The following is a 21,197-nucleotide window of genomic DNA, read 5'->3' on the forward strand; positions in this document are numbered from 1 at the left end:
TGTCACTCATTAGCTATCTCCCATCTGCCCAGTGACTCACAATGTGCAATGCCAGCCTTTGTCTTCCTGGCACCACCCTGGATTTGACCTTGGCCCCATAACTTTCTACCCCTCAGTGAAATTCTTTGAGTAAACCAAAATTTATAGCATTAATAACTTAAACTGAAAAAATTATAATGGCTCAAAATATCAACAGTTTTAAATAATAATGTCTTAAATGAGTCATTTATTCATTGACTCATTTATTCACTTCACTATTCATTAATTCATCAAGCTAAGATTTAATGAGTATCAAGCACTGTTCTGTGTACTAGAATTAGTATGGTAAGCAAAACATGACACTTTTTTTCTGGTGGAGCTTCCATTTTGAAGAAAGGGTATAAAAGAAAGAAATAAGCAAACAAGGCAATATATCAGGTAGGAAAAATTTTAATGCAGATTATTTAAGTAGAATAATTTGATAGTGACCTGGGGGGAGGCACTGCTTTAGATTGGGTGAGTAGGGAGGACCTCTCAGAAAGAGTAATATTTAATCTGAGAGCTAATTGCCAAGAAGTCAACCATGGAACCTAAGTTGAAGGGAAGGACATTCAGGCAGTGGATCAGTTAGATGGCAGAGTCTTAGATCTGGAGCAGGGATTGGGGGGAGCAGGGAGGTGGTGGGGGCAGGGTGGTCATTCCTGACTGTCTGGATATGGATCCTAATTCTATCACTTACTCTCTGGGGATCTAGAACAGTTTTTAACCTCCCACTGTCTCATGGGTAACAGCAGTAATAATACCTATTTCACAGGATTATTGGGAAAAATTAAGAAATACATATAACTATCAAAACCACAATGAGATATCACCTCACACCAGTCAGAATGGCTAAAATGAACAAGTCAGGAAATGACAGATGCTGGCAAGGATGCGGAGAAAGGGGTACCCTCCTGCACTGTTGGTGGGAATGCAAGCTGGTGCAACCACTCTGGAAAACAGCATGGAGGTTCCTCAAAATGTTGAAAATAGAACTGCCCTATGACCCAGCAATTGCACTACTGGGTATTTACCCTAATGATACAAACGTAGTGATCCAAAGGGGCACGTGCACCCGAATGTTTATAGCAGCAATGTCCACAATAGCCAAACTATGGAAAGAACCTAGATGTCCATCAATGGATGAATGGATTAAGAAGATTTGGTATATATACACAATGGAATACTATGCAGCCATCAAAAGAAATGAAATCTTGCCATTTACGACAATGTGGATGGAACTAGAGTGTATCATGCTTAACGAAATTAGTCAAGCAGAGAAAGACAACTATCATATGATCTCCCTGATATGAGGAAGTGGTGATGCAACATGGGGGCTTAAGGGGGTAGGAGAAGAATAAATGAAACAAGATGGGATTGGGAAGGAGACAAACCATAGGTGACTCTTAATCTCACAAAACAAACTGAGGGTTCCTGGGGGGAGGGGGTTTGGGAGAAGGGGGTGGGATTATGGACATTGGGGAGGGTATGTGCTTTGGTGAGTGCTGTGAAGTGAGTAAACCTGGCGATTCACAGACCTGTACCCCTGGGGATAAAAATATATGTTTATAAAAAATAAAATAAAAAAAAAAAGAAATACATATAACTTAATAAATGTTAACTGTTATCACTGTTCTTGCAGACGTCCTATATTTGGGTATGTGTGGTGAGTTAACACACACAGAAATTAAAAAAAAAAAAAAAAGCCAGTGTGTCTAGAGCACACTTGGAAAAGTAGACGAGGTTAGAAAGGTGGTCCAAAAGATGAAGCTATGTAAAGTCAGAGTATTTGGATTTCATTCTAGGTATGATGGAAAGCTATCTGAGAATTTTAAGAAGTCAGGGGAGTGACAGAATGTGAGCGATACATTTTAAAAAGATCACTCGAGGTAGCATATGAAAGTTAATTAGAGGGAATAGAGTAAAGGCAGAAAGACCAGTTAAGAAAGAGATTGTCACATTGATCCAGGGAAGGGATGATGGAAGCGGTGATGGGGATGGAAAATAGTAGATGGTTTGTGTTATGATTTTTGGGATAAAGTTCGTAGGACTGGCTTCAGAATAGATTTTAGAATGGGAAGTAAAAAGAGGAATTGAAGAAAACCTTATGTTAAAAAATAATAGTCCAAGATAATATCCAAATTTTGGCTTGTTCAGCTAAGAAGATTGTATTGCCATTTACTCACAGGAAGTGACTGAGGAAGGAATGGATTTGGGAGAAAAGATCAAGAATTCAGTACAGATTATTTTAAGTTGTTCAAGACTGGTTTGCATGCCAGTGGAGGTGTAAAGAAGATAGTATAAAAATCTAGGGAGCATAGACACCCTTTTGAGATGAGTTTTAACAGTCTAGGGAAAGCCAGAGACTAAAATTGCCTTAGAGGGAGGACATACAGAGAAAAGAGAAAAGCATTTAGAACAGAACTGTGAGGCATGGCGACCCAGCAGAAGAGCTCAAAAGAAGCGACAGAAAGCACCTAAAAATAATGTAGTGTTAAGGAAACACACACACACACACACACACACACACACACACACACACAGGGCCTTTTAAGAGGATGAAGTACTGAATTGTGAGGAATGCCACTGAGATCTCTAATAAGCTCACTGAAATGATCATGGAAGTTAGCAGCAAGAAGTCCCTGGTGATCACAGAATCGAATGAAGACAGTGTTAGGAACGGAAGCTGGGTCACCGTTGGTTCTGAAGACTGTAAATTAAAGCAGCAGCTATAGGAGATTCTTTCAAAGGAGAAAAAGCAAGGAGATGAGGGTAGAGAAATAAAGGGTCGTGGGAAATTTTTACTATTGTGCGGATCTCATGAAGAAAAGCTTGTTTGCCTTTGGGAATAATCTAGTAGAGAGGGGAGATGGGAAAGAGAATAATTAAATAAATGAACCCCATGAGTAGATGGTCATCTATTTAGGAACCGAGTAACCATGCCTCTATCTTTTTATACATTTTTTTTGGGCGGGGGTGGAGAGGTGTCTTTGTTTTTATTCCCACAAATTCTCAGATGTTTTCCTAGGAAATGTTTCTGTGGTATATTCCATCCAGGTTAGAATGCTGAGGTGGGTGTTAGGAGATCTGGTTCCTAATCTAAGCTACAGCATTAAATCATCATGTAAAATTGGATAATGCACTTAACTCTCTGGGATGGAATTTTCTCATCTCAAAGATGGAAGTTCTGAAGCTTGTCATTTTCTTAGTCTAATTAAGGTGACACTGAGTGGATAGGGCATGTACAAACTTTCATGTGTTGCTGGGAAGAAGGTGGTATTTGTGGTTGTGGTAAAACATGGGGTGATCAGGGTTATCATCATCTGCTCTTACTCTTGGGAAGCCAAAAGCAGGGCTGTCCATGTTGCTTTCTTCCCATCTGAAATGTATCTGCTAAGTATTTATTTGATTCCTAGCTAAAATGCATCTTGATAAGTGAAATTGGTAAAATTAAAGGTGCAAGAATTTGTAAGCAACTGGCTGCTTTTTAAATTATAATTTTACAGATATTAATGTTAAGTGAACCACAGATATTTTCAGATTCTGATGGAATACAGAAATCATAAAAATAAAGTAAAATAAACAATAGAAGTCATTTCTATTACTTGGCTCCCAAAAACTAGGTTTTGTTCAAATAAATCATTATCGTTCTTACTTCACTCTCACTTTTTGTGAGGACAAAGGCAGACAGAAAGGATAATTTCCCCAAATGCCTGGAAGACAAATGTTCTTGCAAAAGTGGATGGCAAGGAAGTTAAGATACTTGCTTCATTGATTTTCTCCTGCTATGCACCTCTGTCTACAGTGAGGAACAGGAGAATATTAGTATTTTATAATATAGTGATTGTGTCTATTCAGAAAATATACTGAATGGATAGTTTAAGAAAGTGACGGTTTTATTTCCTGATGACTTTTAGACAATAAACTTTTTTACAATCAGTTGCAATTCATATTTATTAATCAGTAGCTCAGGAAAATATATCATTTGGGATTCAGAAGATTTGTTGTTTGGATCAATGAAGCATAAAAACCATCTGTCTTTTGTTTATATCTTCAATATATAATTGTATCTTGTAATATCCTGAACTAACAGCTTCTGGATTTAAATCCTAAGGCCATGCCCATATAAGTAAATTAAATGGAGTAGTGACTATCTTTATGACAGAATGTTATTTCTTTTTACTTAAGGCCATTGGAGAACTCATGTAGCAAGAAGTAGATACGATTTGATCTTTAAAGTCTATTAAAACTACTGAAAATAAGTTTGTACTATACATAGTGAATTTTAGTAAAGTATAGTAAAAATCTATGTATATTACTTAAAATTTTATTTTTATCTTTAGTCTTGACATTTACATTACCAAGAGAAAGGTGATGGTAATGATGGATACAATTGATTATTGGATAGGGCACTAGATTGAGTTTTTGCTGGGTGTCTCATAAATAAGGCCAAAAACAATATGTTTCTAAATACCTGTGTTTTTCCAAAATTGTTTTAAATTTATTAATTTGTTATGATTAGCATTTTATGATATATGGCATGTGTATAGTTCTGTATATTCAAAAATACAATGATTAGGTAGTTGAGAAAAGTGACCTTTTTATTTCTCTTGATTTGAAAATTTTAAAATTATCTTAACTTTTTTGGGATAGAGCTTATATTATGAGTATATGTTTAAGGAGAAGCCTATTTAACATCCAGACTGAATGGAACAGAATCGTATTATGAAATCTCAAATATTTTGGCAATTCATGGTTGCCTTTGAAAGCACAATATATATATATATATATATATATATATATATATAGTTAATATTTAAAAAATATTTAAATATTTAAATATTTAAAAATATTTAAAAAATATTTTATTTATTTATTTGATAGAGATCACAAGTAGGAAGAAGAAGCAGCTCCCTCGTGAGCAGAGAGCCCGATGCAGGGCTTGATTCCAGGACCCTGGGATCATGACCTGGGCCAAAGGCAGAGGCTTTAACCTACTGAGCCACCCAGGCACCCCTCTTTTTTTTTTTTTTAAAGATTTTATTTGTTTATTTGACAGACAGAGATCACAAGTAGGCAGAGAGGCAGAGAGAGGAGGAAGCAGGCTCCCTACCGAGCAGAGAGCCCAATGTGGGACTCTATCCCAGAACTCCGGGATCATGACCTGAGCTGAAGGCAGAGGCTTTAGCCCACTAGCCACCCAGGCAGCCCTGCACCCCTCTTCTTAAAAGTCTTAACATTTGGTTGTAATCTAAGAAAATGTAGGACATAAAAAGAAAGATCAATAATAAGTCGATTTATGGTAAAATATACCAATTACCTAAAAATGTGCTAAAATAATGAGGGTTTGAGGATTCTGGAAGAATAAGTCATCACCAAGTACTTGGATACTGGAGCAATTGCATTCTGTATTACAGTCTAGAATTTTAGGGAAAGTAGGACTATCTTTGCTAAATAACTCATCTGAGGTTCTTCTCAATTTAATTTGTGGGGTAATTCTTGTAAATTTCCCCTATTAAATTTCCAATTTAAATTTCACTCCACTCCACTGTGGGTACACAGTTTGGTTTTTCTATTAATTTCTGCTTCCAGTGAGATTTTCAGTGTCTCTTGTTTTAAGTGCTAGGTAGAACCAAATACTGTGTTTTGTAATGAAATGTTGCATTGCCATTGAAGAGAGGACAGATAGCAACAATAACAAAGGTTAAGGAAGGCTGTGCTTTTATTGTCTTTTTTTTTTTCTCCAACGAGTTTCGACTTCATAAAAGATAAGACATTCCATATTTGACCGTCATGATTCAGCTTCATAAAATATAAGACATTCCATATTTGACTGTCATGAGATAGTGCCCTATGTCAGTCTCCATGCTCAGTGCAGAGTCTGCTTAAGACTCTCTCTCCCTAGGTGCCTGGGTGGCTCAGTGGGTTAAGCCTCTGCCTTCATATTAGGTCATGATCTCGGGGTCCTGGGATCAAGCCCTGCTTTAGGCTCTCTGCTCAGCAGGGATCCTGCTTCCCCCTCTCTCTCTCTGCCTGCCTCTCACCTACTTGTGATCTCTCTCTGACAAATAAGTAAATAAAATTAAAAATAATAAAAAAAAAATATTTGCTCTCACTATTTGACACTAAGTTTTATCTACTACGTTTCAGGTGTTTTATGATAGTCTTCAAGAATTCAACTGGAATAAGACATAGATGGTCCCTGCCCTCTCAGAGAAGAGACATCTTATCTTTAAGGGGGTGAAGATTTAAAAAATGTAAAAGAAGCAAATGGGAATTTTCTGAAAAGTGTGCCAAGTTTCATGGAGAGTGGGATGGGTGACTCTGGGAGACAGTGTCGGGGTAGCCAACCACACACAGGAGCAATCAGAGAAGGCTCTATAGGAAAGTTGATGTCTGGTGTATAAAATGCAAAATCATTAGAGTTTGGATAGGTAATGTGGAAGAATGTTCCATTACGGGGTAGAAGGTCAGTGTCCAGCCAAGAAAGCATGCATGACCAAGGAACTGAAAGATTAGAATGGCTAAAGCTTATGGTGAGTACATGATGAGAACTTGTGAGAAAAGGGCTGGAGAATTAGGCAGATTCCATGTCATCAAGACAGATCACGAAAAGCTATTTGGATTTAATTTTAAAAGAAAATCATTTAAACATAGGTGTAATATGATTCAATTTGCATGTGGGAGGCCATGGTAAGTCTTGAGACGGGGACCAAACCAGGCCCTGACTTGTGCCTCCTTTAAAGGCTGAATAGCCGAACAAAAGGCTAAGGTCAATAAAGTCCAGGAGCACTGAGAAGGGGTGTGTGCTACGTGCTGTGCGCTCGCCTACGTGACTTCCCACACGTTTGCTAGTCAGGTAGAGCCGATTTGGCCGGGGTCAGAAATTCCTGGCTGGTCCTTGCTGTCCTTGCACGGGCCATAGACGACACCACTGTAAGACTGTGCTGTGCTTACACAAACTGTGTCTTGAGTGGCCTTGAAGTCAGTACGTCTGGTGCTAGAAGGTCTGCTATTGATGTTTAGGAAATAGATAATGGGAAAGCTTGAAGGATTTTCTGTGCATGTTGCAAACTCTTTAGTAATCAGCTAAAAATAGATACTTTCTTATGATTGTTTCTGTTAGCTGTATAATGCCTTGAATAAACTCGGCACTATTGGACATCCTCCTCGGTGCTCCTCCTGCCCCCATCTCTTTGTCTCTTAATTTCTTTTCACCATCCTCTTACCCTCACGTTCCTGGTCCATTTGTCGCGCCGGCTGCAACATTTGCATTTGGAAAAGACTATTTTAAACACCTCATGTAGTGGTGAGGGAATGTCTTCAGGTTAAGGACAGTGGGTAAGAGGCCCACTGCAGTCGCCCAAATGAGAGATGGTGAATGATGATCTGGGTCAGGGTGGTGGAAGTGAGGCAGCAGCTAAGAGGTGGTTTCAAGAGATTAGTTGGAGAGAGAAATGATGTGAGTGCATGTGAATGGGGTTTAGGGAAGGATAAAAAAGACTCTCTAGCTCCTTTCTTTCTATAGCAAAAAAGAAGGAAATCTGGGTATGAAATCTGCCTTTGAATTCAGAAGGAACTTGGGTTTACAGATGCTGCCTCCAACGTGTACCTTTGGTAATTAAACTCTCTGAGCAGAAATTGCCCATAATCATGCCCAATCCAGAATTCTTCCAGTGGTTAGAACAGATAACATGTAAAACAGCTGGCATACTGCTTGTCAAACAGTAGGCCATCAGTATTGCTCTAATGATCTACTTTTGTGCTCATTTTTGCCACTAAAATGCAAACTTCTTAACAGTAGAGGGAGACAGTGTGCTACTCATCTTTGTATCACCCAGTACCTACCAGAGTGCTGGCACACCCTGGAGAATCAATTAACATTTGTTGAATGAACAAATAAGACTATTACACATAGAAAATTGGGTTTTTCTTTTAAAATCTCATTTGGTATAAACATGCTGGTAATCCAAATTCCGTACTTGTGACCAAAAGTTGTGACCATCAAAAATTTTAAAAAAAATTTTTTTAACATTTTATTTGTATATTTGACAGAGAGAGGGAGAGAGAGAGAGCACAAGCAGGGGGAGCAGCAGAGGGAGAGGAAGAAACAGGCTCCCCGCTAAGCAGGGAGCCTGATGTACTATATATAGATATATACAGGGCTCATTCCACCCCGGGACCCTGGGATTACCGCTGGAGTCAAAGACAGATGCTGAACTGACTGAGCCATGCATTCGCAGATTTAGAGTTTAAATTTTAGATTTTAAAATCTAAATTTAAGATTTAGATTTTAGATTTTAAAATCATGCAGATTGTAGATTTGAGATTGGAGTGCGATGAGTGCTACGGCCATTCCCTTGAACATGAAGCCTCAGAACTGTTAATAGAAAGACATATCCTGAGCTTCACTAGATGGCCCCACACAATTGCCCTAAAATAGAACTAATTTGAGGGAGTGGAGGGAAGGTGACTGGAAAGCCTGATTATAATCTACATTAAACGTCTATTGATGCTCTCAGGGTGTGCGTGAGAGTTTTAACTGTGCTTCTTTCAGCAAATTCTCACGTGCATTTAATTACACTTCCCATGTCTAGGAATGGGATATTTAATGAAGCACGTGGGACTTGACCATGTCTCTCACAGGAGAAAATTAAGCAGTTAGGAAAGAGCATTACTGTACCTCATTCAGACCCACTAGGGTGCTCCCTTGTTAAAACCTTTTTTTCTTTCCCTAATTTCTGTTTTCTCCAAAACCGTAATTCTCTGGTAGAAATAACGTTGAATGGTGCCCTGGTGTTCTCAGTGACTTGTGATTCCTTTAGAGCCTTACTTACTTTTGGAGAGTAACTTAGTTAGACCTTGCAGGCAAGTTTGTTTTTTAGTCTCTTAAAATTTATGTGATGTGCATTTTCCCTAAAAGCAAATTCACTGAAAAGTTGAGCGGAAATGCATTCATCATTGTTGCAATTTGATTCTCTTGCCCCGATCCATTTCTGCCCTCTGCTAATTGGCTGTGTGTGTTGAGAGGCTTTTGTGAAGATTGAAGATGCCGATGATGGGTGAAACTTCCTGCTCCTGTTACTGTATTGAGGATATACCATGATTATCTAATGTCTCGGTATAGATCCAAAGAGCAGAAGAGCTGGATTTTAGATGCTTTGGAACATTGAGCCCTTCATGTTTTGTTTTTTTTTTTTTTTTTTCTATCTATCTCCTATTAATGATCCTGATGTTGATTAACATTTGTTTTCTGAGTCCATGTGTTCTGATATTTTGATAACTGGGCAGTTAATAGGGAGCATGGAGTTTAAAGGTTCTCAGAAATAATGTCATCCAATCTTTATTTAAAGTTCCAGAAATATAAATACAAAGTAGTATTAGACTATTAGCTTAAGGCACTGCTCCCAATCATGTGTTTGTGTTTTCTTCTGCAAATACATGTTTCAGATACTTCCTTTCAAGCTGGAGTAATTTTTTAAAAAGGATGATATGAAGATTCCTTTATTTATTTTTTTTCAGGGACCATGGAACTTCATACTTCATGGCATTAGGGCTGTCTGTCTCTACCTGGACAGGTGCTCTACATTGTAATTAATGGTAGTGATCCTGCTGATAAATACTTTCTCTGCTTAGGAGACTCTCAGTAAGTCGTTCTGATTGTTCTGTAGATCTGTTGTGATAGAGAAAAGTACCGGGCTCTTGGGACAAACAACCTAAATGAGTTACAGTCATTGTGGCACTAGCCTCTCTACTCCGTAAGTAGAGACCTCAGAGCTACTAATAATCTAGGAAAGAGTTTATAACATGTCCGAGTTATTTCTAATCTCTTGTAAGGTCATATCAATTAACTCAAATAGCAACCATCTCATTAAATAAGAAAGTTGAATACTATTTTATTGCTGTTAGACATTTGCATTAGTGGCAAGGTTTTGTTTTTGATTAGTAAAGATAAAGTTAAATATTAACTAGTTAATGTAGTTAATTTGAAAGTTATATTCTTTCAAACTTTGCTGTTCCTGAAGGCAAATTAGTAAAAAGAGCCTTTGATGTTAAAAAAATATATGTATTGTAGATCACTGTCCTAAGGCCTCAGGGCATCATAGAAACATTATCCATGGTTTAGTAAGAAGGAATAGGATGAATTTGTGTCCACTTAAATTAATCCATTTTCTCCCAGATATCATTTTCAACATTGAAGTAGGCTGTGTGTGGGAGAGTTCTATGCGGACTGAACAAAAAACCAAGAGATTATGAAAGAGCTGAAAGGAGTGTAGATTTCATTTCCAAACTGCGACATTCTTTCTACCTGAGTCAACTCAGAGATAACATGTCTTAGAAGTGAAATTCATTTCTAAAGTTCAGCAAATTCCAAGAATTTTCCATGCCAGTCCCTCAAAAACCTGACTGGCACACTCTAAGTTCCAAGGTATTTACTAGCTAGAACGACTCTTTTGCCTGTTCATTTTTTTGTAGAGTGTAGGTGTACTTAGCAAATTTATCTGGTCTCAGTGTACAAACTTTAGGCTTGGGTTTATTGTGAGTTGCTTGGAATGACTGAATATATTGATTCTCAGAATCTGGAGTGATTCATCTGTAGCAAACAGACCTCTTCTAAAGTAAGTCAGAGTCCTACACAGACCAATCTTATGCACTGTCATTTACAGAAAATCTGTAATCAAATGTTTTATGAGCTACTAAAAATGCATCTGGATTTTTTTTTGTAACCCCCAAAGTAATTTAGATAGTGAGGGCACTCAATTCTTGGACTGAGATTTTCTTATCTGGTTTGGTGGAGACATCATCTGGCAAGCTATGTAATTAATATGTGCATTACACTAAAGGCATTTTTTGATTTAAAAATAAAATATAACAGAACTCACTTATGTCAGTAATATTTTACCTACTGGATATTAGGAATAAACTTCATAACATTAATTACAAAAGAATAGCATGTAAGGAGGTATTTAAGTGTTATATCAGATAACACTTAGTCAGTCCCATGCCATGTGACTTAAATATGTGGCTTAGAGAGTTTTTTTCAAATAAGTCTTGAAATAGCTGTTGTTTACTTTGTTGAAAGTGTGAAGTTGTTACCATATGGCTCCTTATAGAATTAATTTATTTGGCAAATATTTATTAACTTTTCTTTGTCAGGCAGTTTTCCAGTCATTGAGGGAATACAAGTTTTAAAGGGAGTGTCACAGATATTGTTCTTGTTCTGATGGAAAAAAATCTAGAAGGCAGCTATCCAGTTACACATGTAGTGGTAATGAAGCATGAAAAGTCCAGTCATGGGACTGGACTTTTGTCCCGTGGGTTAAGTCTCTGCCTTCGGGCTCAGGTCATGATCTCAGGGTCCTGGGATCAAGTCCTACATCGGGCTCTCTCTTCAGCAGGAAGCTTGCTTCCTCCTCTCTCTCTGCCTGCTTCTCTGCCTACTTCTTGTGATCTCTCTCTGTCAAATAAATAAATAAAATCTTTAAAAAAAAAAAAAAGAAAAAAGAAAAGAAAAGTCCAGTCATTGATGAAATATCAGGGTTCGGGTGAAATATCATGGTGAAATATCAGCCAGCTGGGATACAGTATACATAGGGAGCTTAATGAAGGATTCTAGCCAAGACATGATATTTAAACTGAGAACTGAAGGATAGATGGAAATTTGTCTCATGAGGCCAGTGAACATGTGTTGACACAGAAAGGATAAACAGGAAAGAGCATTTCACGAGAAGGGACAAGCGTCTCAACACTACCCTGTGATGAGAAAGTGTGGAACACATATGACTCGGATGTAGCATGTGAGGGGAGGAGTGGCAGGACCTGAGGGGAGAAGTAGGGCCGCATATGGAGGGCCTCATAAGTTGTGGGCTATATGCTAGGATTTTCAGCAGCGCAGATTAATTTCAGATTTATGCTTCAGATAAATGCCTTTGGCCATAATGTGCGCAATGGGTGAAAAGTGCAAGAATAGGAGTCGTAGAATCTACTGGAGTCATGATTGTTAGAAGAAGAGTTATAGGTGAAAAGGTGTGGGCCTTGACTGATGAGGAATAAGGAACTGGGGATGCCTGTATAAGCATTTGGCTTTAGGGTTTATGTTAATTGCCTTCTGAGTAATTATGTCAGAATCTCTAGGAAATCCTGGATTGACTTCAGTGGAGCCTCTGATCTGGTGATTCCCCAAATTATTTTGAATGGTACTAAATATAATGTTTTGTACATTCACTCTCTCTTTTTTTTTTTTTTTTTTTTTTTTTTTTTTAGTTTTACCATTTTTTTTTATTATTTTTTATTTTTTTATGAACATATATTTTTTATATACATATATTTTTATCCCCAGGTCTGTGAATCACCAGGTTTACACACTTCACAGCACTCACCAAATCACATACCCTCCCCAATGTCCATAATCCCACCCCCTTCTCCCCAACCCCCTCCCCCCGGCAACCCTCAGTTTGTTTTGTTTTTTTAAATTTGGATCGCATTTGTAGAATAATCCTTAAAGTACGCATCAGCCATCTAAATATTAAGTGTTTATATCTATTGCCTGAAGAAGTTGTCTTTACTAGAAATTATCTTTTCCAACTTCTTTTTCTCTCTTTTTAGTTTATTTTCTATTCCAGATAAGTGTTTCTTTCCATTGAGGGAACACTTTTCTCTAGTATTTCCCTGACCTCCCTGACATGTCCCTTCATGTCAACAACTGAAATACTGTTCCTAAATGATCTAACAATGCCTCCTCATTCAATCTGTGACCATGTATTTACTTTGCATTAAATTACAGCCTAGTGCCATGATGATTTCAGTTGAGTAATTAACTCATGGATGAAGTGAAGGAGTTTGGAAACTTAGACCAGGTTGAACCGCACATTTCAGGACTCAGGAACTGGAGTCCATATCCCATGTCATATGCTTGACCCCTTGCAGAGTAGCGAATCTATATTTGAATAGGTGCCTCCTTTTAATTTCTTGTGTGGATCAGAACTGCTAGCTAAGGGTAATTCTCTATAGTAGAGGAATTGTTTCTGTCCAATTTAATTACTGCTATTTCATATTTGGTCCTAAGGTAACTACATTTTTCCCAGCCTCTAACTTTCTCTACTAATAAAAATGCCTCATCTCCCTTTTAGCCAAGTAATGATTGATCATCCCATATTATTGGTCTGTAGTAACGTATTGCCATTATTGTAGCCAATAGAATTGTCCATATTATTTCAAGCCACCAAATGGTAACAGGGTGCTGTGAAAATTAGGCAGCCGTTAATCAAATAGCACTGATTACACAGGTGTGCTTAAGGCGTTAAGGAATACTTACACTGAGAAAGCAGACATTGGTTTCTCTATAATTAGATATTCATGACTGTCTGCAAAATGTAAGAATGCAGTTTTCACGGAAACCGCTAAAAACACAACTTAAATAAATGAAATTGTTCTACTTACTCAGCTTTTTCATGCAGTCACGAAGCCTGGTTTCCAGGCTGAGAACCCTTTGATGCAGTTCTTCATAGTCATAGGCACCGATTTCCTCCTGAATCCCAGTGAGGACGGCAGACAGATTCCGGATCTCCTCTTTGAACTGGGTGATTAACTTGGCATCTGTTTTGTATTGTTCCAACACCGGGATCAAGGGCAGGAGTTCATCCATCTTCTCTTTCAACTCCTGCGAAAAAGCGGCCAGTTGTTCCGGAGAGTCATTTAAATAGATCAAGCAGTATCAATATGATACTTAAAGCAGATTATTAAAACAGATCCAAAATTCCTTTTTTTTAAATTAAAAGAAAAATTTTATTGATGTGTAATCAGGATATAACATTATATTAGTTTCAGGTTTACAGCTTATTGATTCAACATTTGTATATCAAAATTCTTATTGATTTTTGGTTGAAACTAGGTGCTTTGTGAGAATATAAGTGGCTACAGGATCATTAGTAGTAAATCCATTTATCGCAATACAAGAACCTCTCTTTAAATGGTTATGTGCTTTTTTTTTCTTTAAAATTTTACTTATTTATTCATGGAGGCAGAGACAGAGGGAGAAGCAGGCTCCCTGCTCTACAGGAAGCCCAATGTGGGGCTTGATCCCAGAACCCTGGGATCAAGACCTGAGCCGAAGGCAGTCGCTTCACCGACTGAGCCACCCAGGTGCCCCCGTGCTTTTCTATAGAACAAATTGATCCTTATCATCATTATAAAAACTTCTTATGATAGCAATTAATGGTTAATGTATTATTTTACCTTCTGGTAGCATTTTATAAAGTGAACAATACATTTTTTAAGAAATATAATCAGGATCTATCTTCTAATTATGAATTATTAGAAATAGGTCAAATATCCTCTATCTGTGAACTCTAATTACTTACTAATTATCTATGTTATGGGACTACTTACCAGAAGAATTTTGGATCCGGAACAGCCTTTCTGTAACACTCCGAATTGTTACAACTATGGCTTTCTACCACTCTGTCCCTGTTCCAGTGCACTTAGATATTCCTTCATTCTTTTTAACATCCACCTTAGCACAATGTCATTAGGAAGGTAAGTTCGGCAAGCATCATAAATCATGCAAAGCTCCTCAAAGCTCGAAGAAATGCATGTTGCTGTTTACCATTTTGAATTATTACCCACATTCTGACTCCATTTGCCTTAGCATAGATAATCCAGAGCTCTTTAAGTGAGGCAGAATTGCTCACCCATGTAGTGAATTAACTCTTTCAACTCTTTCAAAGACCAAGGTGCTCACAGTTCACGTAACAAAGGAACTAGTTGTATAGGGTCATTTGAAAATTAAAAAAAAAATTTTTTTTAAATTTTTACTTATTATTTTTAAAGATTTTATTTATTTATTTGACAGACAGAGCTCACAAGTCTCCCTGCGGAGCAGAGAGCCTGATGTGGGGCTCGATCCCAGAACCCTGGGATCACAACGTCTGCCTAAGCAGAGGCTTAACCCACTGAGCCATCCAGGTGCTCTAGGTCATTTAAAACTTAAAGCTGATTTTCATCTGGAGAACAAGAACCGTGTTTTGCCAACCCAGTGTCTCCGATTTCTAGCATCATGGGACTGAGCCTCACCTGCAGTTTCACTTTCAATTTCTAGGTATGTCATCTGTCTTCTTTTCCTTTAATTTGGTGCTAGTGGTCAGTGGAAATTTCAAGGGTGTGAGTCAGTTGTGACTTTTTTTAACAGATGATCTCATTTGTGGAAAGAGCTGTCACTGTTATGATCATTTGAGAATAATCCATAGGTACTGTCAGAAACAATGCTGTACACTAACTAATTTAAGGAGCTGAAAATTGCATTTTAAAATTACATTTGGAAGATGTTATTACTATAAATGCATTAAAATAGCAGGAGTTCGCATTGCTGCCCTGATTTATGGGCTTATGTTTCTTGTGGGGAAATTTTCACTTACTCTGTAAGCTCAGAATTTTTCGATTTTGTCTGTATGTCCATGTTGAGTGGGAGGGGACTGTCTTCATAATGAGAAAGATTCATAAGTATCACAGTGAAAAGGTAGAATTGCATAACTTTACTCATTTTGGTGGCTCATTTGGAAATACACTTATTAGTTTAAGCATCTTATGGCATCCCGAAAGGAAGACACAATTGCTTCATTATATTTTAATAAGAAGAGTTCTATTGGTAGCATTTGCTGCATATTATACAGTTACAATGAAGAGTTTTATGTTACATTATGGGAATACTGAAAAGAGAGCAATTCAGTGTCACAATTTTGGGAACTTTTTTTCCCCTGAACTTAAAAAAAAAAAAAGCTAATTGTGTTTCAGGATATTTTCAAAAATTCATAATTTGATTATTGGTAATCACTTTTGAAACTTGTAACACTAGTCAGAGAGCAATGGAAATTTCGGCCAATATACATATGAAATACTTAAAAGGTTAAAGTAGAATAGCACAGATCTGTACTTACTGATTTCTTCTAGAATTTCACTGTCTACTATGTCACTCTTACAGCCAACGTTGTAGCTAGACTCTCTTGCCCAACCATGATCTTTCCTATAAGAATGATAGTTTTGGGGCACCTGGGTGGCTCAGTGGGTTAAACCCTCTGCCTTGGGCTCGGGTCATGATCCCAGGGTCCTGGGATCGAGCCCTGCAACGGTCTCTCAGCTCAGCGGGAAGCCTGCTTCCCTTCCTCTCTCTTTGCCTGCCTCTCTGCCTACTTGTGATCTCTATCTATCAAATAAATAAATAAAATCTTAAAAAAAATTTAAAAAAAAGAATGATAGTTTCAAGTATGTTAACTAATATAAGATTTTCATATTAGTCAGATTTTCTTCCAATTTAAAAGTATTCTCTGATGTAAACTTACTTTTGGAATGTTCCAGTTCTTTGTCTTAAATATAGCACCCCAGCCCCTAGGTGCTGAGTCACCATCTGACTCATGCTCAGACTCAGTGAATACATAAGTTCAACAAACATATTTAGCATGTAATTATTATTCTTAAGTTTCAGAAAGCTATTATCTACTTGGGAGAGGCAGTATAGAACTGGTATTAGCTGGCTGACCTCTACAGCTGGATATTGCTGTTCTGAGGCATATTAGGTATTTCATGCTGAACAAATTGTATCAGTTTCTTCATCTCAAGGACGGAGATAAATATGGTGCCTACTTTATAGTATTGTTGAGAGGATTAAATTAGCTAATATATATTTAAAGTTGTCAGAACTATGTGCTGAGTATGTATAATTCTTCAGAAAATTATCATTGCTGTTTGGATTTTTACATACAACTGAAGTATCCACTTGGATTATGTGAACTACTAATCAATCAAAATCATGACGCCCTATGGCTGCTGCTAGGCAAACTTCTAGAAAAGGAAAATTATTTCCTTGTGTTTCTCTCAGCGTTGAATCTCTTTGTTTCTGATCATCTCCCAAGAGTTCCCACAGATGGACATGCTTCCTCGTGTCCCCAGCCCTGCCAGGCCTGGCACCCTCTAACTCTCCCTTGGCATCACAGAGTTCTGGACTGCCCACCTGAGCTTGAATAATTTTCACTGTGCGCCAGACACCCTGAGCACCTCTCCTTCTGTCCTCCTTCCTTTTTGGGAATGCTCCCCCTGTGCTGTCGGTGCCAGCTTCCATCTCCTACCTTGTTGATGACCTCAGCATACGGCTTATGGTACTCCTCTATGGCCTGTACCCTAACCCTGAACCTTGCAAATGTTCTCGTCTTCTTGAAGTCCTCTGGGATTTTGGTTGTGTGTGTGTGTGTGTGTGTGTGTATGTTGTGGGGACTAGTCCAAAACTGCTTTCCTGAAAATGGCCAAATCTTGTAACTCTTTCCCTGATCTGCTCTGAATAAAATTAAACAACCTTACTCTTCCCTTTGTGCTCTTCAGTAATGTTTGTGCTTTTATTTACCATCAATTTTTACCTGCCTGTTTTAGTCGTCTTTCATAGAAGAGAGGTCATTACATATCCAGTAGCGGGCCCCGCTTGCACACAGTACATGCTCAATAAATGTTGGTTAACATGAACTCATGTCCTCCTCAGCCTTATATTTTTTGTAGGTTATCACTCCCCTATAAATTCTCTATTCATCCAGTTCACTCATTCTCTCATTTCCTGTAATATTTACGTTTATTATATCTTTTAAGCCTTACTTTAATGTGTTCTAATTTCTTAACTTCCTGGCTTTGTTTAATTTTCTCTTCCACTCAAACTTCAGGATTCATTCCTTCAGCCTCATCTCCTATCAATACCCTCAACTTTCTTACCCTGTCTTCCTTCTGTTGTACCTTTCTGGTAAAACTTTAAAACTGGTTCAGTGTAAAAACTGTTTTCTATACCAACCTACTCAGACTCCTGAGCACCACTGAAGAAAATGACAAAACCATGGAAATTTTTGCCAGATTAAAATGTGCTATGTGGAGATCCTGTCACATGTCCCCGACCAGCTCTGTGCCCATCACGGTTATGCGTGAAAAGCACTTCTGATGCTTAAATTCAGGCCCTTTCTCTTACTGTCAGCAGTGAATTTCACTAAAGAAGGGAAAGAAGAAAGAAACTATTATGCTTATTAAACCACAGTATGTTTTATAAACTACATGCTATCCCTTTAGAGGCTGATGATTTCTTTTCAATAGAGGCTCATATGGTGTTATCATAGTCAGATTTTTAAAAATATGGCACTGTCATACATAGGTACTAAATGTCCACATAGCATGCTTAAAAGCACTATTTCTACATTTTCAGTGTTTTTGGATAATTGCCAAAAACAACCTGAAGTCTAAGAAAAGACTTTGTATCAAATTATGAAACATCCTTTTTTTTTATTCTTGTATGCTATGATTAATGGTATTATTGCCTCTTTTAATAACAAATATTCTCTATATGTCTTCTCAAATTAGTAGGGCGTAAAGTCATCAGAAGGAGCTTTGATAAATTTACTTATTAATTCTCCTTGATTTTCCCCTTGTCTTAGATATTGAATTGCCTGTAAATACATCTAGAAACTCCACCAAGCTCTAGGAGGATTAGGCTCTTTTTATAGCAAGTCTGCTATGCATTCCTACCAGCTAACGGTCAGTTTCATTGGAGTGATGATTGATGTCCCCAGAGAGTCTTTAACCTTGCTCGTATGGGCCAATGCATAGTTATTTCTAGCTGATTGCCATTCTGACTGTCCATTACACTCAGTGTCTGATTTGGATTGACGAGATTGCAGAAGTCAAACCTACTTGAAAATGCTTGGTCATTAGTGTCTTCTGATCATCTTCAATCTGCCGAAACTTGGCCTTCAACCCTTTCATTTGGGTTTCCATTTTTAGAACATATTGGAAATCTCTCTGAGTTCTCAAGTTTAAGACTTCAATAGACTGGGACATGTTCTGAACCTGTTAAAAAAGAACATTGGCTATACGTAATCGTCTGTGTACAGAAATATGTGATCACTACTGAACTAGCAAAAATGACATTAACATAAAGAACTGCCAAATGCCAAATCCTTATTTGCATGCCCACACAATATGTTTTCAGAAGAACAATGATAAACATTCAAAAAATTCAGCAAGGGAAAATTAAACCTAAGTGGGAAATAAGAAAACTGACATTTACCATGAGAGATAAATAAATTGAATTTAATAAATCAGAAAAGTAAATTTTAAAAACAGAAATTTCATTCCAGGACTTTGTAAGCTCATGATGCCCCAAGCTGTTAAATGTTAAAATGAGTTGTTTCTGTAAGTGCTAACTCTGAGTTCTTTAAGATCGGTATGTTTAGCAATTGTGGATAGTAGTGACATGTCCGATAGAGCTAGAATGCATTCATTCTAGTACAATCACTTCAACATCTTGAGTTCTCCCAGGGGTGAGATTGAATTGACCAAGATGCATGGTGGCAATGCTGGGACACCCACAGACTTGGAGAGCGTAGGGTTTAAGAGACCTGGAAAATGGCAGCTGTATTAAGTGCTTGGTAGGTAGATAATACACCGATTAAGCTGCTGGTACCTACTTTGGTTCGTTGGGCCTCAGGCTATGTAGAGGTAGGAAATGGGTGACTTATAAAACTTCTAGAAACAAGGAAAGAAAGGCTGGGGTACCAAAAATCTAAAAAAAGAAAGAAAGTGAAAATGTCTAATAGTTGGTGAGCTACTAAGTGAATTGGGGAATGGAGTACAAATATACTTTTTTAAAGGGTAAACTAAGTTTCTGTACTTTGGTACTCAAAGTATTGTCTACAGAGCAACAAGTTTGACATCACTTGGGAGCCTGTTAGAACTGCAGACTTCTGGGGCCTGGCCCAGAACTATTGAGTCAGAATCTGCATTTTATCAGAATCCCTCAGTGATCCCTGTGTTTATTAAATTTTGCTCAACATGGAGGAATTTCCATGAAAAAAGCAAGTAAGAAGAGCAAATGTAACAGCCTTTATATAATTTGATCTTTTATTCTAAATCAAATTCTTTGTATGTGTGTCTCACACATAAACACATAAAAGAAAATGGGGCATATGGTGCATATGGGGCATAAGGGTAAATCATGGTGGAGAGAGGTATGTAAGGATTAGAAGAATACATACTGGGTTGTTAGTTTTTTGGTAGGAAGTGAGACGTGAGTGAGAAGAGAAGTAATGGATATAATAGAAAGGAGTCCCTGCTAAATAGAATATATGTAAATCTGCATAGAATTATACGTTTTATTTGCATGAAATGAATATGTGAAAACACCAAAAAAACATTGTGGTGGAATTTCAGGTGAATTTTAATTTGTTTCATACATTTTTATGCATTATTCTTTTTATTTTTAAATAAACATGTATTATTTATGTTTCAGTAACAAGTTATTTTTATTGCAACAATTGTGAGTTACAAATGAGGAAAGAGTAATTTATTCAATTTTTGTCATCATGTATGTCACAAAGCTCAGTGGACCAGCTAGCTATAAAGAGCCTATTGTTGGTACATTCCTCAGAACTGGAGCATTCTAAAATGGCAGTGAATTTTGCTGCCTTGGGTTGCCTATTCTTTCTACTTATTAAAGAAGATTATATTTTCCTGTTTTTTTTTTTTTTTTCCTGCTGTTTCATCCATAGTCCTGCCTTTTATGAATGCTATCTTTTCGGGATATATTACAGTCTAGCTTACATTAAAACTAATTATGTATTTTGTGTGTTGGGTAGGAGAACAGAAGCGACTGCCCTTGTGTGAACTCCATGATGTTCAAAGCTGCATCTTATTCAAATCTTTTATTTCCAAGACCTTACACAGAACAAAGCTGCATCTTATTCAGATCTTTTATTTCCAAGACCTTACACAGAACCAGGCACAGAGTAATTGCTCAATAAATATCTATTAGGTAAAATTATCTTAGACTTCCAATTGTAGTAATAGGTAATTAGTATTTTAATATTTTAAGGAAAATTCCCTTTTTCTGTTACTGTTACACTATAGCATTACATCATTCCCAAATATTTCTTAATTTACTATCATTCCTACTTAGGCAGCTACATTTTTATTTTTTAATGAAAAATAGTGAAGCACAAAATTACCGAGACAACACTGAAAGATGGAGATGGTGACTGCAACTTGAATAAATTTAATGCTCTCAAAATAATTTTCAGCTCTGTTAAGTTTAAGCATAAATAAAGAAAAACCACTGGTATTAAACTATCTACACATTTGAATACAGCATTTGTCTCCGAAGATAA

At 37.3% G+C, this 21,197-nt stretch overlaps 1 protein-coding gene across 4 annotated transcripts in view; it reads right to left on the minus strand.

The window, feature by feature from the left end:
- The window catches only part of OLFM3 (olfactomedin 3), a 196,135-nt gene that overhangs the window by 12,418 nt on the left and 162,520 nt on the right, over positions 1–21,197 (minus strand). For all 4 annotated transcript variants that reach the window (XM_059137172.1, XM_059137173.1, XM_059137171.1 and 1 more), the window contains 2 exons: positions 18,727–18,882; positions 13,459–13,678 (listed from right to left, as the gene is read on the minus strand). In XM_059137172.1, the coding sequence (XP_058993155.1) occupies positions 13,459–13,678; positions 18,727–18,882 (376 nt within the window). The remainder of the gene's footprint in view (positions 1–13,458; positions 13,679–18,726; positions 18,883–21,197) is intronic.

Source organism: Mustela lutreola, chromosome 10, assembly GCF_030435805.1.
Source record: "Mustela lutreola isolate mMusLut2 chromosome 10, mMusLut2.pri, whole genome shotgun sequence".
Classification (NCBI taxonomy): Eukaryota; Metazoa; Chordata; class Mammalia; order Carnivora; family Mustelidae; genus Mustela; species Mustela lutreola.